At 36.7% G+C, this 25,051-nt stretch overlaps 3 protein-coding genes and 1 pseudogene across 3 annotated transcripts; 1 reads left to right on the top strand and 3 right to left on the bottom strand.

Annotated features, from left to right (window-relative positions):
- Positions 1-8,826: 8,826 nt before the first annotated feature.
- Positions 8,827-12,788, bottom strand: LOC113727928 (protein cornichon homolog 4). Its single transcript, XM_027252337.2, has 5 exons — positions 12,567-12,788; positions 11,183-11,364; positions 9,500-9,622; positions 9,341-9,403; positions 8,827-9,146 (listed from the first exon to the last, which is right to left on the bottom strand). The coding sequence occupies exons 1-4, from the start codon at positions 12,636-12,638 to the stop codon at positions 9,367-9,369; spliced, it is 414 nt and encodes a 137-aa protein (XP_027108138.1). The 5' UTR covers positions 12,639-12,788; the 3' UTR covers positions 8,827-9,146; positions 9,341-9,366.
- A 569-nt stretch (positions 12,789-13,357) lies between these two features.
- Positions 13,358-14,276, bottom strand: LOC113724673 (protein EXORDIUM-like 5; annotated as a pseudogene).
- Positions 14,277-18,769: 4,493 nt separating this feature from the next.
- LOC113727927 (proteasome subunit beta type-1) lies at positions 18,770-22,207 on the top strand. Its single transcript, XM_027252336.2, has 7 exons — positions 18,770-18,950; positions 19,052-19,159; positions 20,129-20,210; positions 20,586-20,715; positions 20,818-20,960; positions 21,040-21,126; positions 21,843-22,207. The coding sequence occupies exons 1-7, from the start codon at positions 18,904-18,906 to the stop codon at positions 21,915-21,917; spliced, it is 672 nt and encodes a 223-aa protein (XP_027108137.1). The 5' UTR covers positions 18,770-18,903; the 3' UTR covers positions 21,918-22,207.
- A 107-nt stretch (positions 22,208-22,314) lies between these two features.
- Positions 22,315-24,282, bottom strand: LOC113727926 (uncharacterized). The gene is made up of 7 exons (XM_027252335.2): positions 23,947-24,282; positions 23,763-23,819; positions 23,522-23,647; positions 23,186-23,264; positions 22,992-23,084; positions 22,765-22,878; positions 22,315-22,635 (listed from the first exon to the last, which is right to left on the bottom strand). The coding sequence occupies exons 1-7, from the start codon at positions 24,102-24,104 to the stop codon at positions 22,582-22,584; spliced, it is 681 nt and encodes a 226-aa protein (XP_027108136.1). The 5' UTR covers positions 24,105-24,282; the 3' UTR covers positions 22,315-22,581.
- Positions 24,283-25,051: the final 769 nt, after the last annotated feature.

Below are 25,051 nucleotides of genomic sequence, written 5' to 3'. Positions count from 1 at the left end.
GCACAGCTCATGTATCAAAAATCCAAAGGCAAATATGTCCTTTGAAATTTTCAATCCGAACCTAAAAACTCCAGCAGCCACTGTGCTATTCTGCTCGTACACTTTTGGCCGCTCAAATATTTTTTGTTTCAATATAATCTCTGAACTCTTAAATCGGTATACTAGTGGTCATTCCATCAAATATTTATGTTAATGCTATTGAGCTCCATTTGCATTTCATGCACCAAAAAACGAGGACAATTTTGTAAGGTCAATTTTTTAGAATTTTTTTCCCATCGAGAGGTTTATATTTTAATTAAAAATCTATAATAGTTGCTTTAATATATTCTAATTTATAAATTTTGACAAAAAAATCTAAATTATATGCTGAAGCTCTTGCCGAATTATTTCCAAGAACCTTGAAATTAAATGAAAATAATAGATCTAATGACAAGATTTTAATGAAAGCTTGCTAATTTACTATTTTGGTGAATTGAGTGGCCAATTTGAATGAAAGATCACTAAAAATATATTGTTTGTATAGTTTCATGGCTATTTAGGATTTTTGTTTCATCTATTTGGATGAATTTACCCATGATCTTTGGCGTGTGCAATGCACATGCAACTTATTCCGTTAGGATTAACACTGAATTTGGATAAAATGGCAACTAATATGCATATTTGTAAGTTCAGTAACCATTTTAAGCAAAAAGTAATTGGATGGTTAAAAGTGTACGATTAAAACAATTTAGTGGCACGGTCAATGGACATATTTACCCTTAAGTTTTTATACGTAATTTGCACGTGTTCAGTTTATTTTGTAGATTAAGAGCATAATCCGACGAAATGGTTATGGTGTACCAATTAGTTAGTTGACTGGCTAAATTGAGACGAAAAATAGTTTGATTGAAAAATAATTTGATGACAAAAAATAGACACAGGAAATAGTTTAATGGTCGTCGAGATTTGTTGCCCAAAGTTTAGGGTCTAAATTGGCTAAAACAAAATTTTAGAAACCATATTTGTTTTGTGAAAAAAGTTGTAAGACTTAAATAATCCATTTTCCCAAGTAGAAAAGTCTCTTAGCAATGTGTACTCTAATACTAGTTCCCATTGTTCACTTGAGGATTACAAATTTAAGGGCAAAAAACCTGAGCGGCCATTAAACTATTGTCAGGATCATGTTTTGGCCATCGAACTATTTTTCGTCAATAATTGACCACTAAACAACTTAATCAGTAAATCCGTGCCCATTTCGTCGGTAATGGCTCTTAATTTCTGAAATTCTGAAATTAGCATTACATGTGGCAAATCATAGGAGCAATTTTGTCCAACAATTTACTGACCGTTCACTTACATTAAACCCATCAACTGAAAAGAAAAAAAGCACAATGTGGGGCCACCTTCACCTCCGATAGCCCAGTAATCAATCGATACATCTACTTCTTGTTAGCCGCCTCCAATATTAGCTCTGGTGGTGTAATGTAATCTTTTCTTGTTGTCATAAACGTGCTCTCTTCTCAAAACCATTACCTGGTTTCTGATCTCGGCAGCCGCCGTCTCCTTAGGAGTTGGCCTAGCACTGGCAGCGCCTCCTCCGCTTCCGGCGATGCTCCTTGGGAGTTGGCATAGCAGTAGCAGCTTCTCCCCAACAAGGAGCGTCATTTCTCCCCCGATGAAAATTGCGACATAATAACCGGATGCGGGGTCGGGTCTCGATCCGAATTTGGCCAGAGAAAGACCCAGAACACCCGAGCAATAGTAGAGCTAGTATTTGGAAGACCAACAAGTGTTTTGGATCCTCGTTTCTTCCAGAAGGTAAAGCACGGATTGAATTGAAGGTGGAAGGAAGGGTACGGTGGAAAAGAAAGGTGGTGGTTGTCGAGGAGGAGGTAGATGTGGAGGGAACAAGTGTCGAATGGGCCTTTGGACCAGGTGAGGCCAAAGAGGCCTTGTTGAGTTTGATAGAGGGAGGTGGTGAGATTAGGATTGGCAGAAAGGACCGTCTTGGCGGCGGCGGCGGTACGGAAGCATGAAGGGAAGGAAAAAAAGTGGTGGCCGGGATGGGGCATTTTGAGAATTCCAACTATAATGACTCTGGGTCTGGAGTGAGGTTTGGGAGATTGGTTGGATTTGCTTTTGTGAAATGTGACGATGTAAATTGCGGGTTTTTGTATACTTAGTGATCCATGCACCCTTGACGTGTACAGCTCTTTTTTTTTCTTTTCAGTTGATGGGTTTAATGTAAGTAAACGGTCAATAAATTGTTGGACAAAATTGTCCCTGTGGTTTGCCACGTGTAATGCTAATTCAGAAATTAAGAGCCATTACCGATGAAATGGGTACGAATTTGCTGATTAAGTTGTTTAGTGGTCAATTATTGACGAAAAATAGTTTGATGGCCAAAACATGATCCTGACAATAGTTTAATGGCCGCTCAGGTTTTTTGCCCCAAATTTAATTACGCGGAAAATAGTTACCTAAAGTGCGTAAAACGAGGGTTAATGCAAGAGTATATTCTTTCTGGCTATGGCTTCGCTCAAGACGAGTAGTAATTATTCCCAAGCATCTTGTCCGGCTCTCTCCTTTATTTTAACCTACAATAAACTAAATAAAATACCTTTCACCAAGTGAGTATGAACAAAAGATGCACCCTATTCTTATTTTAGTTGGCACCAAACCAAAAAAAAAAAAAGCAACCATGCGCTAGTATTGAGAATACCGAAAGCATCCAAACAGCCAATAATTTTTCTAGGATCTAAAAAGTCTGTTTCTTTCACTGTCACCTCCCACTTCTATAATCTTCAACACGGCTATATATTTCAATCCCTGAAAATGGTGTTAGTCGGCCTAGCTCCCTCCACATGAACTTTTGCAACTAGCTACTGAAACCAATTTGATCTCGGCCCCAAAAAAAAAAAAAAAAAAAAAAAAAGAGATATTGAGAAATTTCTACATTTAATGGAGCAGATGAAAATTGTTAGAGGGGCTACACCAATAGTTCTTCTCTTGTATCTAATAATCCGAGAATACTTCTTCTTCTCCTCTAAATTTTCCTCATCAATTCCCCAGCATGAGCAACATGATCAAATTTCTTTTGTTTCCAAAATTTTCGTCTCTGGAAAGCCTAGTTATTTAGTAGTATTTTTCACTTTTAACATGATTGTCGTAGCTCTCCTGGTGAGAGTTTCTGCACAGTTTTCTAGCTTGTCTTCATCATCATCTCCAGAAGTTTCAATCTTGTCGTTTATCGATTTTTTGGATGAAGGTCTTAAGAGCACGAAAGACGAAGAGGATGGTGAATACCACGGTGATTTTCTGCCGCGAATAGTGCACGTTGAATACGAAGAAGAGAAGTTCGAAGTTGATCATGATCAAAGTTATGATGATGATGATGATTACTGCTATAACAAGGACGAGATTATTATAAGCAACACAGCTCAAGATCATCAGAGCCACGGCAGAGATGATGAGGAGGAGGAACAGAAGGATGAGATTTTGACGAGGTATGGTTACTGTGACTATGATGAAGAAATGAGTGAAGATGATAGTTATAGTGAATTAGATGATGATGATTTCAACAAGAGGATTGAAGAATTCATAGATGAGAATAACAAGAAATGGAGAGAGGAGTTGCAGAATGAAAAGCTGATCTATGTGGATAGCATCGTCTGCTAATGTATTACAGTACTATATATATATATATATATGTTGCAGAGACAGGCAGCTCCAGATACAGCATGCACACATCTGCAGCCTAATTTCTTGTACACAATTGGTTAGATTTTTTTTTATATACTTCTTTTTTTTTTTTGTAATTTTTAGTGTTTGTAAGCCCTACGCTCCCAAGAAATCCATCCCGGATTATGCTTTTCCCATTTTTTTCCCCCTCTTCTCTTTTAGGTTAGAGAGTTTATTTTCTATTTGTCTTCCCCCATGTATGCATGTAATATGATCATTTCATGAACTGTTCTGCATCTCTCTAGTACTGATCTATGGTTTTTCTAACGGCAAACTTTACCTTTTTTTGGATCTGACTATTTTGATATCAGAAAATATGCTTGCCAAATTTCTTCAGGGCTGAGGAGGACATCAACTTGAGTTCCCATTGTATTCGGAAATAGAAATTAAATACATTATAATTAAAGTTCAGGAGCCAAGTTTTCCAAGTTTTCATTCAGTTAGTAATTAAATTCTTTTGTGCGCACTGAACTGTGACTATGGAGAAAAACTCCTATTTTATTCATTTTTAAAAAGAATAAAATAATTATTTTTTACTTTTTTGAAGCTCAAACTCGAGCTTGACTCGACTCGAATTTGAGGTCGAGCTCGAGTTCGAGCTATACATTAAGAACTCGTTGAGATCGAGCTTGATAAAATTAAGTCGAAATTCAACTTGATTAGATCAAAGTTCGACTCAACTTAACTCGTTTGTAGTCCTAATAATGACATACTAAGTTGAAGGACTCATAAAACCTAGGCTTTGTTTGGATTGAATTTTTTTGAATTTTTTGTAGAAAAATTACTGTAGCGATTTAATATATATGAGGCAAAAAGTTGATTGAAAAAATGTGTCCACGGAAAACGTAGCATGCAATCCATACACACCCTTTAAAGTTTCTATCAACCAGACAGGTTTAAAAAAAAAAGAGAGAGAAAAAAAAAAAGAAATCTAAAGTTTCTTTAACTTGTTAATCTTGGCTCAAAGTTAAGTCGTTTCAAATTTCTTGAGCAACCCGATCGCCACTGATCTGTAGTAGTTTGAAGTATGATTTCTTTTAGGAAAAAAAATTTCTTGATACGTATTAATAATTACATAAAATTATCTGAGCTGAAGCAGATATTTGCAAGACGAATGCTCCACGCAAGATAAGATGTATAATTATTCTACAATATGAAGAAGAAATGCCAATGCCAATTTCAAAGGCTAATGCTTTAACCTTTAAGTTGTAGTAATCTTTTATTTTTAACCTTGTTTCACATTTCCCAATCCTAGTCAAGTCGAAAGTAACTAGGAACCACTACTCTTAGAGTAGTTGGCTACCAAGATAGCCTTAAATCTCTACTTGAGTGTAGGTCAAGGGATCGAATCCCTTAATCTACATTCTAATATTCAGGATTTCCTGAATCCTTTGACCTACATTCTAATATTCAGAATTTCCTAGAATGTTCCGCCAGTGGATGCACGTATCCGTTTGAATCGGTGTTAGTTTAGTCCTTGCCAGGGGCGGAGCCAGAAAAAATTCTTAGTGGGAGCAAAAGCAACACTAAAATTTTTTACCTACTTTTTTTCTAGTTTTTTAAACAAAAAAAATCACCAACAAATACAAATGATGCATATATTCCATGAAAAACATAAAAAGACAAATTCAAAATTATTAATGTAATAATAATTTTATTTCAAAAACAAACTAAACTATTTACAATTGCTCACTGCGAGTTTTTATATTTTGATAACTAATTTGATTGTGGAAGTAAGAATGGCTCTCGGTTGTGGAAAGAAAATGGGGGACCAGTGGAGGGAAGGGAAATTGGGAAGTGGGGACAAAGGAAGTGAATGATATGATTGGATGAATTGATCAAGAGAAAGAGTAGCTAGCTGCTTTGTTGTGGAAGGTAGTGGCTCTCGGTTGTGGGGGAAAATGGTGGACCAGAGGAGGGAAGGGAAATTGGGGAGTGGGGCCCAAAGAAAGTAAATGATATGATTGATACTTGCTAGTTAAAATGAAAAGATTTTTTTTAGCTTATTTCAAATGAAATTTGTGTCCCACGTATCTTTTTAGAATTTTAATTTATGAATTAACTTAAAAAATCATATAATTCTTTCACATCCTTTTTAAAAGAATTCTAAAGACACACTTAAAATTATATTAAAATTATATAAATATTATAGGGATTTAAGGGGGGCAGTGGGGCCCGTGCCTCCAGTTTCCCCACCTTAAATCTCCCCGCTGCCTCCACCTTAAATCCGCCCCTGGTCCTGCCATGGTACCCCTTGACCTTTGGGTCTCCCTCCCCCTGAGATAGAATAGGAATAGGAATAAAAAAAAAAAAAAAAAGAAGAGGAACCGGGTCTTTCATCACCTATGACGCAGCCATTGTTGCATCATCGCATGACATTTACATCTTCATTCAAACCATCTTTCAGCTGGAGTTAAATTAAATATGTTATCACTTGTAATCTTCATTTCAAACCATCTTTCACACCTTCATTCACATCGCATGACATTCACATCTTCATTCATTTCATCGCCTATGACGCAGCCACTGTTGCATCATCGCATGACATTCACATCTTCATTTCAAACCATCTTTCAGCTGGAGTTAAATTAAATATGTTATCACTTGTAATCTTTTGTTTCTTTTTTTACGTAAAATAATTACATAAAATCTTGCTATGTCGACAAGAAGATCTAAACAAGCACATGCATATGCTGTGTGCAAAAAGGGAAATTATCATCCTTCGGGACTTTTCCAGGAGAAAAGAGGTAATCGAGGTAGGGCACTCCTGCTCGAACATGGCTGCCATAGAAGACTTCGTTTATTTGGATGATGGGATAGAGTTAGTTTCTAAGAAAATCTTCACTCATTTCAGATAGCTTTTTCTGCAACTTCTACATTTATGTATTGTTGAAAGAATATATAGATATGTCTGTCTATGTATGAATCTTTTCTGTTCAAAAACTCATGCAATAGTAGAGGTAAATCTTGTAATCTTGATGATTATATGTTAGAAACCTTTTCGGGTTGAAGAGGCCTTGGAAGTTGGATCCATCAATAGCAGTGCCAAGGACACTAGTTTGGACAAATGTGTCAAATATTTTATTTATGTATATATGTGTTTTTACCATGAAGGGGCACCAATATGTCACCTTCAAAATCCAGAAAACTGTAAATGTGGTCGGTTTTCGCAGGGAATAATATAAACGCATGGACAGAAGTAACCTTTTGGCATCTATAAGAAACTCAATAAATAAATGTTTGGATTTGGCAGGAAGGCTTTGTCTTGATTCTTTTCAAGTGGCGAAGCGAAAGAATAAAGACCTACTATATGATTTAGGAAACACTAATTTATACATTTATACAAGATTATAATTGTCTAATCTAATAATCGAAACCTAAAGGCTAAAACTGATGGACCATTTAGTGGAAAAAAAAAAAAAAAACCTTAGGTATCTCGGGGCGATATGATTGGACATCTGTTGTACCGAGCATCCCTGTACAGCAATAATAGTTCATTATAAAGGATTTTTTTTTTAATCTAACGTAAACAATCTATTCTACTCTCATGTTACGAAGGGAGGGAGAAGCTCAGTTAACTGAGTTTCTGCAGGGTATTTTTTTTTACTAAAGAAAATGCTAAACTTCCCCTTAATGTATCAAACGGGATTTGACCCTCTTATGAATATGTGTTTTTCATGTTTATAACAACAAAAACAATAAATTTATGTTTAGTACGATTTTAATCCACACCTTTTCCTTTATTAATCACATAATTCCAATGCCAACCACTCTCTTTTTTTTTTGGTTCTCTTATCATTAGACATCAAGAGTTCTATTCTATGATTCATCATCGAGGTGGTGCTTCTTGTAGATGTTTTCATTTCTCATTGCTCTCATTTTAGTTTTGATTTCTTTAATGACAGTTCTTCAGGAAGACTCAAGACAGCACTGCTCCTGTTTCTGAAGTTTGAAAGTCATCTTTGTCATATACGAGTCTACGACAGACATACAAAATGATTTACAAACTTCCAAGTAACTGCATCTTGAGGTATGGACAAAGGTCGCTGTTGAATTTCATTTTCTTGGAATCACTTTCAGTGATGTCCAGAGAGTAATATATATATATGTATATATCAATACAAGCATTTACAATTTATTAGTTTTTCTTTTAATTAGTTGTCTAGTGAGAATTAGAAAGCAACCAAAATGTTAAGATAACAAATCTCTCTCCATACACTTACGTCTTTTTTTTTCATCTGTTTCTTCTTGCACTTGTAGCTCGACTTAATGCAGTTTTTTAATGGTCACTTTTAACTTCTGGTTAGCAGATTGTACTTGTAGCCTGTAATAGTGTAAAGCCCTGTTTAATTTAACTGGATTTTAGGGTGTGGATTGTTTAGGAATTTGCTCCCTCCCGAATAAGGTTTGGATTCCATCTTTTTTTTTTTTTTCCCGAATGACAAGGAAACCCTCCTGCAGAACCAATGATGGTCCTATTGATGCCGAAGAAAATAGAAACAAATTGTTGCACAGTCAAATACCTTCACGTAATTTCGCATATGTAATCACCAATGTCCAACTTTAACCTTAGCATGATGCAAGAACTCATGCATTTGTCTATTGTATGGACGCCAATCCAAGTTGGCAAGAAAAGGTCACTTTCTCACAAAAAAGTCGTGTAATTGAATCTCACTATCAATGTGTGGCCTATATTATATTTAAATCTCATTGTCGATGTAAAGATTGTTTTAGTGAATGATCTGTGTGTATACTACTTAAGGTCCTCAGTGTAGCCTGAAAGTCAGCATGCCTTTTGGGTTAAGCTGTGGGTTTCCCTTAAGTAGTGTGTGTGTTATTTGCGGTTGGTTGAGAGTGAATGATCTGTAAGAAAAAATCTATACAAAAAATTGTCCAGTTCAAAGTGAAGAGGAATCAAGTGCCAGTACCAACCTAACCTAGGAGGACTACAAATATTTCAACTTACCTCTTCAATATGAGAAAATTACTATGCCCATCTTCTGAAAAATTCTGATTATGGATTTGAGCTAATTACTTGGTAAAAATAATTAATGTTTGCCTTCTTCAAGATGTCTTGGGTCACGTCCACAAAGCAAGAAGACTCTATAACCAATAACAATACAATGGCCCTCTTATTGTACACAAGTTCCCCTGCTGCTATGCAGTATTTGGTTCCCAAAACAGGGTACAAATACAAGGTGGCTATGCAGAATTAAATTTGAAAAGATAAAATTCGCCTAAATCTGGCCGTGAAATACATCAATCAGGGCCGTCATGAGCAGAGAGCTTTATCTTGCATCTCCAGGTCCCAACCGAAAGATCTGCACATAAAGCCCACGATAAAGAACACTAATCAGCAGTTCGATGGTCTTACAGTCGCGCCAAAACATTAGTCTTCAATCATAGAGATAATCCAGACCAAGAACCTGTAAAGAAACCATACATAAAGCTAATTAGCAGTGACTGCAGAGAAGAGGATGACAACTTAAAAGATAATGAATTTAACAGGCTAGACCTATAATAGTTGTGTCTGAAAAAGCAACAAATTAAGAACTAAGAAACTCCGACATTACGCTTTCAGAGAAAAACTAGTGGACCATAAAAACACAGTATCACATACATAGGATAGACTTGCAAGCTGACTCCTTAATAATCCTCATCTTCCACAATGCTCCAAATCATCCTAAAAGTGACAGAGAACAAGGTGAAAATGAGTATTAAATCATACTTTACCATGTGCTACAAGATACATAGTGGCAGTGTGACTCGTAATGCATACCAGAATATTGAACATGCCATAAGGACAATAAGATATCCCAGCTTATACAATCGTATCTTTTTCTCCCAGGGAAGCTGATTGAAGATCTCGGTTACATCTACCAAGTGGCGACGTTCAGTGTACCTAATCATGTGTTAACATCAGCCATCTGCACAAAATGTCACCTGCCAAATTGAAAAACACAATAGGGAAGGTAGAGGGAGGCCTAGCTTGCAACTTGGACACACTGTTCACTCTCAATATTTTAAAAAGGATCATAATCTTCCATCATTTATTCATAGGAAATCAAAACTTAACAATCAAGAGGAGGTGCACATTTCATGCAAATTGAAGCAGATTATTATACCAGTTGAATGCCAAAACAAGAATATGAAACTGTCAAGTCAGAACAAAGACAGTTTTCCTTCTATCACAGCAAGGCACAATTTCTATATGATCTCCAAGAGACATCTTCAGCCCCTGCAAATTCTTCCTATTTCTTCAATCTAATAACTGTTAAGCAGCAGAAGGAAAATCATCCCAACCCCATAGTAGTTTCTTCTTCTTCCTACTTGGAAAAATGATATCTTTGGTATGTTCTACCCTATTACATTATGAACCCACAAACTTTGTGGTTAAACGGAAGTGCTGCAGTAAATGGTAATTTTGTACTCATTCTGCTTAGACAAAACATTAGTAGACTAGATATAAAATTAACAAAATCCCCTTCTCCTTGAGTTCCTACCAAGAGCGTCCTAACGTGTGGCTTATTTGCTAATTTTGCTCAAGGATTGCATATCCAAATACGTTGAAAAAGAAACTATTTGCTGAAAGTATTAACCATGGATCAGCCATGACTGATCAAGAAAAGCCATTTTTACTTGGCATGATGTTTCAAGTACTCTTTGCAAGATGCTCTTTGCCTCTCCAGGAATTGACCAGTTAGATTGATCACTAGATTCACAATCCAACGTCCTTTTAGATTGCGATAACAAGGACTTTCAGAATGCTATGTTGTACAGCCCATGCCAAAATGTAAATAATTTACATATGTCACATACCAACTTAACAAGTAAAAACTAAATGCACTCAAACTGTTGAGATAAAATGCATTGTTAGAGTCAATTACTTCTCATGATAAACTCAGATGCATAATTACACCATTAGATCAAGCACCAACAATGTCTCCTATGTTAAGCCACAAAAACAAGTATATTCTGACAAAGGCAAGATTACTACATGAGGATTAAAGCATAGGAATACTAAAAAAATACACTACACAATGAAGCAAATATAATAAGCTTTGTTTCTGCCACTAAACTTTTTTGTCCAGAATCAATGGGAATCAAATTAATCCAAATCAAGAAATCTAATTTCAACCTGCAACTACCAAACCATGGTCCGACAAATTCAGCAACCAATTAATTTCAACTTTGAATTGACAATGCTAACAAGATTCACACAAATCCAAGTCTTGAATCCAGTCAATTGTGCTGGTTTTGATAATAAGCTTGCATGTATTAAACTGCAGTAGTTTCATCAATATGACAATTTTATGAAATAATTACCTCATCACATAAATTACTCATTATAAGACACCCTTAATGAAGATATCATGTATTCCCTAACTGAAAAACTTAAAGAGTGTTAATTTTTTCACATTGAACTTATATTCTTCTCTACCTTCTAGAGGTAAAAACTTACAATTTAAAGTCGTAATACAAGTATGGAAGACATAGCAGAAACATCATCCAGTGTCCTGTCACAAGATGGAGGAAACACAGCACTCCCTGAGTGATAAACTCTGGCAAAACAACGTTGTTTATCTTAGATGCTGAATCAAATGGGTTTATGTAATCAAACTCAAGGTCTGCCAAGCACATGAGCTGCAGTAAACAAGTTCATTTGTAAGATTCTTCTAAAACCAAATAACAATGAACTAATCTATATATAGTGAGCACATGGGGAGGAAGAACATAGAAACCCTGTCAAAAGATAGCAAGGCATATACTACCATAGAAGCATATTATCAACCAGATTTTATGTTAAAACCCATATGCCTAGAAGAGTTGTCCATATAGTTGATGTCAGCCGAGCTTGTGTTGCAAATGTAAGTAATCACTGTTACACTACTAGTCTTTCAAATCAGTGGAAGTCCATAAAAAATGCCTTAAAAGTGGAAACAACAGAGCACACTTGTTGATATCTCCCCCTCGCACTCCACTCAACCCAGAAGCACAATAATTATACACCTAGTAAATTCAAGTTCTAACCATGCACAGATAGCTTCTGAGTTCAATACAAGCATGTGCATATCCATTGACAATAAAGAAGGAACGATGACCAACATTACATAATACAGCTCACATACTTAGCTCCTTACAAAGCTCTAGGGCCTCTCTGCACACACAATGTACAGACAGCACTCTTCCAACTGACTCACCTTGAATAGTCTTAGGAGCAAGTTGGTGCAACAGATGACAAGAACTCTCAAGACACAGACTCAATAATCTCCATCGCCTCAATTCCTCATTCATCGCTTAGGTAGCCAAGAATTAAATATTCCCATCACACAAAATCATTCCAATCATTTAATACCCCTTCTGTTGGCTAACATACTAGTAGCTAACCATTAAACATGTTCCAGTCATCTGCATTAATCATTTGACGATTTTGGAACAGTTCAAAATCCAAGAACACGTCCATTTTATAAATTTCCAGCTCGAATTGATCATATTTATGGTACAAAAATAAGCTCCATACCGAAGGGGCCAACTTAATTCACAAGGCTGCTATGTTAAAAATCAAATCTTTAACCTCCCAAATCAAAACAACTAGAGGTTATCATATACATGGTCAACAATCCCTTTTATTTTCTTATTCTGCTAATTTCAAAAAGAATTATCTAAGTTTAACTGCATAATTCTACAACCTAGGACGTCCCAGGTCAGAGTGCAGCAACCCATTCTAGAAATCTAATTATTGCATCCTATTCATAATGACCTCAAAGGGAATCTTTAATTGTAAAACATAAAAAAAAAATGAATGGAAAAAAAATATTTCTGGGCTTTAGAGGGATATAATTTACCTGATAGAGGATAATACCAAGAAGAGCAATTAGGATGAAAAAGGATAATAACCAAGCAATTAGATCACCCATGCTTTAGTTACTATCCTCCTGCTTTTTTTTTCTCTCTCCTATTGAATTTTCTATCTGTCTCTCTCTTTTCCTCTTCAAACAAGCTGTAGAACTTTGGGTACTTCACAACTCCACTTCTTTTGAGTTCCAACTTGACAGGGCTTAGATTCAGGGGTTTCAAAGTTTAATATTTTGCGGGGTTTACCGCTTTTAGTCCCCAGGTTTTTGTTTCAGTTCCGGATTAGTCCTCATGTTTTGGTTTTGAAAACTAGCCGTGGCAGCTATGCAATTGTGTAGAATAGATGAACAACCTAAGTTGGAATGAAATTGAGCTAAACTTTTGGGATGTTTCATAAAAGGGAAAATAGCCAATTTAGTCCCTAAACTTTTTTTCCCGTCGATTTAGTCCTTATATATTATTTTTAGCCAATTTGATCCTTAAACTTATATTTCGGTTTCAATCAAGGAACTTAGCGGCGGAGCCACCGCACATTTTCTTTCAAACTCCTAATTGAGCAACCAAAAGGGGTATTATTGGAATTTCAATGGTGGGGCCGTAACAAAAATTTAAAAATATAGACTACCAAACAGACTTAAAAAGAATAATGGAGTACTACCGTCGTAGTATACTACAACTACAACTACTCCTCCGCTACTAGCAAAGTGCTACTGCTACTGTAGTAGTAGTAGGATTCTGGAGGACAGGAGAAGAGAAAAGGGGAATTGCCTCTCCGGGAATCCTAATCCAACGTATTCGGACCGGCACAAGCCTTCAAAATAGGACTCCAAATCCACTGCACCAAAAACTTCTGACCCCTCCTCCCCTACACGTTGTACGTCCTTTCCTCTCTGTCCCTCATCACCTGCCCAATGTACCCTTCCCCGCCCCCATCCCGTACAGCCCCTCGCACAGGTCCCTGATCTCCGTCGGTGCCGTAGGGGTCCTCCTCCGCGTACCACGCGTTCACCAGTGGGTTCGATGCCAGCTCCGCCAGCTCGTGCCCGACCAGCTTATCATCCACATTCGGAGAGGCACTGCTTCCCGGAGTTGCCCACCCAGGCGTACGGCAGCATGTAGCCCACTACGGATAGGAAGGTGAAGTAGTGGAAGCCGCAAACTGCCCGGCAGAAGTCCTGGACAGTGACGTCCTCGGAGGTGAGGATGAGGTAGATACGGTTCTTGTGGTCGACGGGGAAGAGCTTCGATCGGACCGCGGCGGCGATGACCTGCTGCATGGAGAGGCGGGTGAGGTGGGTGCCCTAAGAGCAGCGGGTGTTGGAGTACTCCCCGGTGACGAGGACAGAGCTGGAGATGTTGGCGCCGGTCTGGTCAGTGTAGAGGGAGACGGTGCGCCACCACTGAGAGACGGAAGGGGAGGGAGCGGCGCGGCGATCGGAGGTGGAGATGGAGAAGAGGAAGTCCTTGATGAGGAGCTGGTGGGAGGCAGCCCACCAGTCGTACCAGATGAGGTAGATGTTCATCGGGGAGGAAAGGATGAGGCCCATGTGGTAGCGAAGGTTGACCAAGTCAGAGGAGCCCTCAAATTTCTTGGAGGCGGAGAGGGACTTAGGGGCAAGCTTTGGGTTGAAGTAGGAGTCCGATTGTGTTTGGGAGAGTCTGCTGCTTAGCGGAGGAATTGGAGGCGGCAGCAGCAGCATTGTTGAAGGAGATAATGGTCGTTGCTTCTTCTCCTCCTCCTCTTACTGCTATTTTAGTAATCAACATTTTGTGTATAATTTTTTTTTTAATGTCACTTCTTTTTAATTTTTGTTACAGCCCCACCATTGAAATTTCAAAAATACCCCTTTTGGTTGCTCAATTAGGAGCTTGAAGGAAATTGTGCGGTGGCTCCGCTGTTGAGTTCCTTGATTGAAACCGAAATATAAGTTTAAGGATCAAATTGGCTAAAAATAATATATAAGGACTAAATCGACGGGGAAAAAAAGTTTAGGGACTAAATTGGCCATTTTTCCTTCATAAAATTTTACTCTTCTTATACTACGAGAGTGACTGATGAAGATTCTATATTCATTATTAGAGCTGGCAATTTGTCCCAAGTCCCAATGGGCTACCCATGCCCAAAGGAACTTTGGGCGGGATGGGTATTATAATTTGGTATTGGGTTTAAGTTGGGACACATCCCAACTATACCCATTAATGAATGGGAAAGGATGGGAAATACTTGGGTACCCATTGGGCTCAAATGGCAAGGGCTCCGTTTGGATTAGCTGTTTTTGGTAGGTGTTTTTGAAATATTTTATTGTAGCAGTGTATATGAAAAATTTTTACTATAAAATTTTTTTGAAATATTTGATATATTAATATGGATGGGATGTTTCTTGAGTTATTGTATATTACTGTAACATTGTATTTGAAAAACTTATTTTTTGAAAAAAAAGTCAATCCAAACGGAATCTTAGATTCAAAAATTATCTTTAACAATTTTTATAGTCATACCAGCGAATATAATCTAGTAGTCTTCCTAGTCATTATCCACAAGAATTTCCAGCATTTCAGTTAGTTTAGACCTGTCATCCTTGGACAATGATAAGGATAAATATTCAACATCCTAAGGACCTTGGCCATCTTGATATATGTTGGAATATGGCTGTATATCTATCTTTTCCTTTATTTGTTAATCCAATTTTTGGTGGGAATCTTGAGTATAAAACACTTGCATGTTTATTTAATAAAACTAAAAGAAATTTAATAAATCAAAAATATTAAAATTATATAAAAATAAAAAATGAATTAAAGGAAAAAAAATATGTAGAAAATGGATTTGGGTATTGGGCGGGATCAATCTAAACCCATCCCAAAATGATCCCGCCCAAGTTAGTCCCAAAACACATATGGGTAAGGTTGGGCCCAAACCCATATGACTCGGTTCCATCTCAAACCCAAGCAAATCCCGCCCATCCCGCCCATTTTGCCACCTCTATTCATTATCTTTATATAAATTTTTATTACTTTTTTTTTTTTTTTGTCAATTGTCAACCCTACTCCTACTCCTACTCTATCTACGGGGAGGCTCAACTGAGCCTATGGGGACCGATGGGGACAGAACCACCACCGGACCAAACGGGTGCACGACGCACCCGTCTGGATTTGAAGCAAGCCACAAGAATGGCATATTGGTGGGAGGCAAGGTTTGAACCCTTGCCTCCCACCCCACCAAGCCTTAAGGGCTTGGTGGTGGCCACCAGCCCAAGGGCTTGGTGGTTATAAATTTTTATTACTTGCTGTATTAGATTTTATATTTTCAAATCCTTACTCCAATTTCTAAATTAATCAAGAAAAATTGAGAAATATGATAATGGTGTGTTTATATTTAACACAATAGCAACAATACATTGCTATTGATACAAGAAAAGTTAAAATTATAACTAGAGTTTTGATAGAAGAATACAACTTATGGGAATCAAAATCAATGATTTGAACCCATTTCCCACAAAGTTAAATGCCAATATTTATTTGCTCTTTTTTTTTTCTTATTATTCTACTCTTTATAATTTCTATCCTTTATAACAAATACATGAAATTCACTATGACAAATTGCAAAGGTTAAGTTGCAATTATACCGGCTCTTCATAGTTTGTTTCATATGGAAGAACTAGTTTCTTCTTCTAGTGAGATATAACTATATTTTACCTTTCATTTTGTACTATTGATAAAGATAATTTTCAAATTTAGAGGGCGTTTGGATTGGATTTTTTGAAGAGTTTTTGTAGAAAAATTAATAAAAAACTTTTTTGAGATGTCATATATGTGAAATAAATAGTGGTGGAAAATGTTAAAAAGAATAATCTCACAAAAACCCAAAAACTTTTTCCAAACAAGACAATTATACGAGTATTACTGGCAAAAACACTAGGAATGGTAACGGGGCAAGATGGGGGTAGGACACCCCGCCTTGCTTCTTCTCGGGGATAATCAAAATTTGTTATATAATTTTATTATAGTCAAATTTTAGCAAATAATCAAGTAATAAAATATCAATATATCACAAAGTTATTATTCATTATAATTTTACAATTGAAACTCATAAAAACAATCAAACAAAAGTTATTTGAATACAATCTAACATGACAAAACAAATACAACTAAAGTAATTAAGTTTTCACTTTTGATACAAATACAATTACTAAATCCTTATTGTATTTTTTGAGAAAAAAGTGTTATTGTGCCAAGTGTAATTAGAAATTTAGTATAAATATATTAGTAAATTTATTATAATTAATTAATAATTTCTATTAGTAGACATATATAATTATTAGTATAATTGATAGTATCAATTATATTACATGTACTAATATACAATAAATAATATATATAACTAATAATATCATTATTATAAGGTTGTAACTAATTAATTTAAATATTATATATATTTGTATATTTATTAACATTTTTTAATGAGTGGGGGGTGGGGTGTCCCCCGTCCCCCCGCCCCATTTCTAAAGGGATGCAAAAATTCCCCCTGCGCCGCCCCCACCCCCACCTCATTAGCCCCCTGTAGATACCTGTCCCAATCAATGTTTTCAGAATCGGACCGGACCGGCCGCTTCGACCGGTTGGACCGCGAACCGACCATGTCACCGGTCCGGTATAATGTTAAAGCCGGAAGTTCATGGAGAACCGTTGAAACCCGGACGAATCGGACGAACCGTTAAGAACCGTGAACCGGCGATTTTTTAAATTCTTCAACAAAATATCAAGAATGGTGTAGCTAAGATTCGAACCTGGGTCTCCAAGTTTAAATATGACAATCTTACCGCTAGACTGTACTTAAGTTTGTTGAGAATTCTACTTGACTAAAAAATATATTAAAACATCAAGTTCTTCTCTTAATTTTTTTTTCAATTTTTTCTTCTTAACCATTTTTAACCCAAATATCCACAACAAGATTTTCTCAAGTCTTCACCATTATTATCAAGTTATTATCTTTAGCAGATTGTAAACAAGTTGAAAATTTCAACTTTTCTTGTTTTCTAACATTTTAGTAAGTTTAATTTTTTTCTTTTCAAGGTTTTTTTCTATATTATTATCTTTAGTTGATTTTTTGCATTTTCTTCTTTTTCCCCTCAATTTTCATATGTTTCCCTCATTTTTGTTTTATTTTTATTCGATTAATTAAGGATGAAATTTTTGCAAAAGTAGTGCACATCCGTGTAGGAATTGGGTAGGAATTACAAATAATAACATTGGGTTGGTCAAAAATATGGTAGTTGGCACATAATCGAAGCTATTGATAATTGAATTTAAAATAATTAATGGTATAGGATCATTGAATTTAATATAACATGTTAATTAGTAATGTTTAGTAGCAATTAATTTTTTATGTGTTTAACTGTATATTTGTTTTTCAAAAATTTTTAGTTTTTTTTAGTTTGAGAAATTAGATTTATATTTTTATAATAAAATTTTAACTTTTTCAGCTTAAGTTGATGAAATTGTGAAGGTGGTGTGGTTGCTTATCATGCCACTGATAAAAGTTTGCTATTCAAATAATTTGTCTTAACTTGAACTCTTTTATGAATTTTTTTAAGGGTTGTAAAAGAATTTCAATATTTAATTTATTTATTTTTTGTGTTTTTATTTGTGATAATTGGTGCACATTTGGATTGTATCTATTTATGTTTATAATGAATTTATGAAAACTTGTGGTGAATTATGATATTTTAATTATATTTATCATTCCATGTTTTGTGTATAACTTTTAGAAAATTTATTATTATCATAACTTAAATTAAGTTATGTTGGTAAAGTTCAAGTGTAGAATGAAACCTGCTTAGTACTTAACACTAAAATAAAAAAAATAATAAAAAAAAACAGTGAACCTTTGAACCGGCCGATTGGACCGGTCGGACCGGTCGAACCGCGAACCGGCCACCTCTCCGGTTCACTGACCGGTCCGAGTTTAAAAACATTGGTCCCAATTGCCATTCCTAAAGACACTTGTAGAACATGAAACTTGAGTGGAGGTCAACGTAATTTAAAGAACTAGAGGGGAGACGATCGAAAATTACATCAATCCTGTTCTGCCCCACGGGTTGTGTCAAAAGACCGAAACGACCTCGTTTCATTTTTTCCAATTCGAATTTTCTTTACATCTTTGTCTTGAGGAAAAAGAAAAGAAAAGAAAAGAAAATCCATAATAGATTATATAAACAGAAGCAGCAAAACAGCAGAAAGAGGGAGGAACAACTTGGATTAAGCGATTCAATCGTTCATAGATTTCTCTGAAAATCCCAGCTTTTTTCTTTTCATATCTTGGATTCGACGATGCCGATTCAGCAAGCAAACTGGTCTCCGTATGACAACAATGGAGGGTACTACTTCTCCAGTCCACCCAATCTGACAATCTTCCCAAATTTGTCGAATTTACAAGAGTAATTGTGATTATCTGATGATGAATTTGGAATATGTGCAGGACTTGTGTGGCGATTGCAGGTGCAGATTACTGTGTGATTGCGGCCGATACTCGAATGTCTACTGGCTACAATATTCTTACTCGCGATTATTCCAAAATCATTCAGCTGTAATCCTTTTTAGTTGATTTATTCTTTTTATGTATGCTTTTCACTTGATTTAAATGCTCAGTTCTTATATTTCCAGAACGATGTTTGTGATGAAAGTTGGCGTTATCAATCTTACCATTCTTAATCTGCAATCAAGTTGATTTCTTTTTTGTTATTATATTTTTTGTTATATTTTTTTAATTTTTTTTTTTGGTGGGGTGGGGAGAGGGGGGAGAGGGAAGAAGCAGGGAAGGGGTGCAATGAGGGAAAGAATCCAAACCCTGTTTAACGGGACTTTTAACAACTAAGCTATTGTCCAATTTCAATCAAGTTGTCATCTTTGCTTATTGAGGGGGGAAAAAAAAATTTGCTTCAAGTTTTGAATTGTGTAAATCTTGCTTCTGCATTTTAGAGAAGGAAAACCTGTAGCTTCACTGGGAGGGGAAAAAAATTCTTGTAGTTCACATACAACACTAGATGTCACAAACACAAGCCGCAATTTAAAACATGGGTTATGACCCACGTAAGCAAGTTCATTTGAGAAAGAGTCAGTTGGTTTTAGAGTGATTTATTGTACGACTTGAAATTTGAAAATGGCTAGTGTTTGCTACATGACAAATGTGCCTAGTGCAAATAATTGGGGTTGATTGATGTTGAACAAGAATGCTGTGAATAGCAGAAGTAGAAAAGGTGTACTATCTTTAGCTTTATTTTAGTCTAATTAATCCTCTCTGTAATTTGATCTGTGCAGATGTCAGGCCAACATTTGTTTACATGGCTACAATCTTAAGTCATTCCTCCCAATAGCATGGGAAAAGTCCCCTTTTCATATATTACAACTTCTGCTGTTTCTTAGTTTCTACGCAAGTCTCTGTTTGTTTGTGATATGTTATCAAGCTTCAATCTTTATAGGCTGTTTAAGTTTTGTTTGGCCACAAGGCTCAGTTATTTTCTTTTTTTTTTTTTTATTTTCTTTGATGATCTTGTAGAGCGGACAAATCTGTGATGGCTTCCTCAGGTTTTCAGGCTGATGTGAGGGCTTTACAAAAGGTTCTGGAAGCTAGGCACTTGGTGAGTTCTTAAAAGTCTATTCAAACAGCTTGCTTTGGACCCAGAGATATGCATGGAAGTTTTACCTCAGAATAAAAAGAAAAACAAAAGAGTTCTCTTTTTGGGACTCTGGGAATATTTCCCCCTTGTGATCTATTGTGGTTGGTACCATGAGTATCAAAATTTTCCCTCTTCTCAAACAGTAAGATGCTTCTCGTTTCAACTGAATGAGACAAACATGGGGAAATGCAGAGGACAGTATTTACTCTGTGAGCTCTTTTGAGCTTCCTGTCCTATTTTTCTTGTGCTGCTTGATCTTTTAAAGGGAAATGAATTGCAAGTGAATGCAAGGTTATGTAATTCAGGACTTTTTATTATGTTGGTCTGAAAATGTAGGTATATCAACATCAGCATAACAAACAGATGAGCTGCCCTGCTATGGCCCAGCTGCTCTCAAATACCCTCTATTACAAGCGTTTCTTCCCTTATTATTCTTTCAACGTTCTAGGTGGTCTTGACAGTGAAGGTAAGACTTCAAAAGTTTGCATGAGATGTGAATTTGTTCCAAGTTTCTTTTTTTTTCCTTCTTTTTTAATTTTTCCATCATTATGTTGGTCTTTTTGAAAAGGTAAGGGTTGCGTCTTTACATATGATGCTGTTGGATCTTATGAAAGGGTTGGATATAGTTCCCAAGGTTCCGGTTCCACACTCATTATGCCCTTTTTGGACAATCAACTGAAATCTCCAAGTCCACTGCTATTACCTGCTAAGGTCTGCACCTCCATACTTGTTACATCAGACTCATGCCTAGTAATAAATTTCCAAAACTAATGCTGCTTGATATATGCAGGATGCTGTTACACCACTTTCAGAATCAGAAGCTGCAGACTTGGTGAAAACATGTTTTGCTTCAGCAACAGAAAGGGATATCTACACTGTGAGTTTGATTTCTAATTTTTTTTCTCTTCTTTCTGTGAAAAAGAGAATGTAAAAGTCAATGGTAGAAGTTCAATAATTTAGAAATCCCAAGATTCTTCTAGGAGGACCCTGAGCTGAAAAATTTTGCTCCAGTGGCATTGAATCCTTACTTGAACCAGCATCTGATAGAATAGGAGAGATAGTAAACCCACCTGGTGAGAGCTTCCATGGTTTATTCATCCATATATGTGTGTTTGCTTTCATAACAGGCCAATGTAAAAGTGAATTGGTTACATAATCCACTGAGTTCTGGAATTGTGTAGAAATAGTTCAATGATGACCCAGATTCTGGGTATTATTGTTCTATTTGACCTGCATCACTATGCATATAAAAGAACAATCTCAAGATTCTTTATGAATTTTGTCCTCTCAAAATTTGCCTTCATAAACTTACATTTGAATTTGGTTTATTTGGGGGGAGGCTGATGGTAGTAATCTTATGATTTCGTTCTTTAGCCTTCGTTCCTCTTGTGGTCATAGCTCTGGATATGATTACCAAGAATTCCAGAATTTCATTCTTACTAGAGGCATCTATATAGTGATCTAACTCCACTGCAACTCTCGTTGGAGCTAAGTGCAGTTCCATTAGTGTAACTATAATTTGTGAATTTCTCTGAATATCTGTGAATGGTTTGCAGTTTTTTCTGCTCATCTGAAACTTTATTTGTTAAACAGGGCGACAAGCTGGAAATCCTTGTGTTGAATGCTGAAGGCATTCGTCGTGAATACATGGAGCTGAGAAAAGATTGACTTTCTACACCATGTTGCAGTTTCTGTTTTCAATATCCTCCAATTTGGACGCTCAGGGTATATTAAGCTGGTAATTGATTGGACAGAATCTGGTTTTTGCATGGATTGTAATCGCATATGGGCTTTCTGACCATACAATTTGAATATTTTCTTTATGAGGGAATGCTGCGATCATGACTTCCAACACCTTCTCATAACCATTCTGTTGAAATGGTCCCCTGTTTTCCTTTTAATCTTCTTTTGTTGTACTTGAAATTATTTACTGCAAAGCTACTGCATTTGGGTGCTAATGATATATTCTTCAACCTAGAAAACCATTATGTAGCAAGTTAAATTGTAGTTCTCATACTCGATGGCAACTAGTATTATTGTTGAGAATGTATGTAGCTGTAGCCCATCAAGGAACTATTCTGTTTTCATTGCAGTTGCGTGTGATAAAATTACCTCACCTCAATAAAGTATGCTTACATGTTACCATTATTTTTCTCCAAGAAGCTACAGGACCTGGATTTTTCTTCTAAAAGGCTAAAAGGTAAACTAAACTTAATCAAGCTTCAGCAAGTGAAAGGCACAGTACAGAAAGAATTTCAGGTCTGATAGATGAAGTTGATGGTCATCTTGTAGCATTAGAGGCTGAATATTTCTCTTTCTGCTGTGTAGTTCCTCAAGTGCTGACTTCTGATGCCCATCCTTTCTTCTCTAATTTCAACCTCAAGGCCTGTTTCAATAGTCAATAATAGATCTTTAGCTTCTTTGGGGGCCCGGCAGGGGGGTGGGGGTGGAGGAGAGCAATGCGTCATAAAGATGCATGAATACAGATAAGCTTACGGTAATGAGAGGCTCATACCTTAATTCTTTTTCGATTCACATCAAAGTCAAAATTTCCCAAACGAGATGCTGATCTATACTGAACAAGAGATTTCTTGCCCGGTGGGAACCAAAATTCGACATCATCCACAAACTGGCAACAGAGAATATGCATAAATTCTTGATCTTTAGGATTTTGTGATTTTGGTTGGCAGGAGGGTAGTGTGTAAGAAATCAGTAGCGTAAATTATTGCAGAGAACACGTACCCCCATGATAGGGCTTTCATATTCCACGCGCACATAATCATCTTTCTGCTCCACTATTCTTGGAGTGAAGTTGTCAGGTTTTGTTGATTTTATCTGCAAGATGAGTTAGCGCTGAATCAGATGATAGAAAGACTGGAATGGTAGCATCGTTGGTTGTCTTACAATCTCAAGCTTCACTTGAAGCAGTTCCCTACCACTTCAAGAAGCTCTTGCATGGCCACTTCCCTACTCACAGGGTTCATACTTCCGCGCCCCTCTTCAGGATTGTAGTTCCTACAAAGAATGACGACCCACGTTGGAAATGAGAAATGTATTCTTTCTTTCATGTCGCAATCAAATTTCACTTTTTTGTGTTGTCTGCTCGCTCCTCCTCTTTGACAAACAAGTTCATACAGTACAGACTCTCCAAAAGAACACGTGCGTATTTGTTTTTCCAAACACCACCGACCAGAACTTTTTGACTACGAACGTCCTAAATTCGGGAGAAAGAAGAAGAAGATGTATGAACAAATGGAGATGAGAAGAAATACCAAGGCGGCGCATAGTGTGTGAGATCGCTGGTATTTTCAGAAGTAGACACACAATTGTTGGTGGCTGGACAAAGCGCCAGGCTAGGAGGATTCTTCTGTATCCCCAAATAGTTTGGCTTTGTTCCGCTGCATCAGAAACATATAGAAAAGAAAACAATTTTCAGCATTCAACAATTTTATGCACGTATGGCATGGGCTTAATAAACATCATCTGTGTTGGTAAACATCAAAATAGGAGAACCTGAAGTGAAAGATGGCTCCAAGAACTGCTAATTCACTGCTTCTGAGAACTATTTCCCTGTAAAAATTGCGAGTACGTTTCCATTTCTGGTCAATTTTACGAAAGATGAAGACGGCAAACAAGAATTAAGGACAATAGGGGGGTGGAGGAGGCTGTTCGAGGTGTATATGGTAATGGTACCTACCTGCGACCCGCTTGCTGGTTCTGTGGCTGCGGCTGAGGCTGAGGCTGCAGTTGCTCAGCTCTAATGATGCGGGAAGAGGAAAAAGCATATAAACGTCTACTCTGGTATTTTGGGTTGTGGGCACAGTGGATGCCCGGAGTCGCCATAGACGCCGCCATTAGTGCAAGCTAACGATGCTGGCTAGTTCTCGTCGTCTTTCTCTGTCTCGCTCAGGTTCTTCCTCTGGAGGATGGGGAGGTTGTTGACTTGTTTCTGATCTGGGGTGGTGGGGGACTCCTCCTGGATTCCTTCCCACCTCGCATTACCAATTTTTATACGCTACGTCCTGTCCTTTCTGAGTCCTATCCCGTGGGTGTGCAGCATAAACTAAAGATACGTTGGACTTTCCCGTGTTTGTTGGTGGTCGGTACCCGACACCGTCCAAAAAATGCGCAACACAACTTTCATGAGTTAGAAAATTGGGGATTAGAATGCCAGAAGCAAACCACTGAGCTTTGGGAGAGGGACTAAGGTTTGTGTTTGATAAGATTGAAGTTTGAAATTGAAGTCTGAAATTTGAAATTATTAAATTGTTAAGTATTAAATTTAATACATTTGAATGCATATCACATTCAATGATAAGTGAATAGCTTATTACTTAATTTTGGGATGATCAAATTTTGTTTAGAAAATTTAGTGTCACTTAATTAATTCAGATGTTCATTTTTTTTGTTGTCAAATGGTCTGAATATGTTAAAATCTGAATCCATTAAATTTAAGTACTGAATTGGGTTATTAAATGAGACTAAATCTCTCTTTGAGCTGTATGTCGGAGGTTCGAACCCCACCTGCAGCAAAAAAAAATTCAAAGGAGGTGTTAGAGCAAAAAAAAAAATTGAAGATTTTGAATTAAAAGCCGCAAAATTTCCCAAAGCTCAAAAGCTGCTTCGGCTAAAAAGGTCATGTCAAAATAAACGGTAAACTTGTTATTTTCATACGCAATTCCGTTGTTTTTGGTAAAATTTTTGAAGAAACTCATGTTGTTTGTTTAAAAAAAAAAGTTAGGTTTTGATTAACGGGTGCTTGAATTCACATTAAGAGAAGTTTGAGGTATTAATCTTCACAA

This window comes from Coffea arabica, chromosome 2e, assembly GCF_036785885.1.
Source record: "Coffea arabica cultivar ET-39 chromosome 2e, Coffea Arabica ET-39 HiFi, whole genome shotgun sequence".
NCBI classification, from domain to species: Eukaryota; Viridiplantae; Streptophyta; class Magnoliopsida; order Gentianales; family Rubiaceae; genus Coffea; species Coffea arabica.
This window is presented reverse-complemented; position numbering and strand designations above follow the sequence as displayed.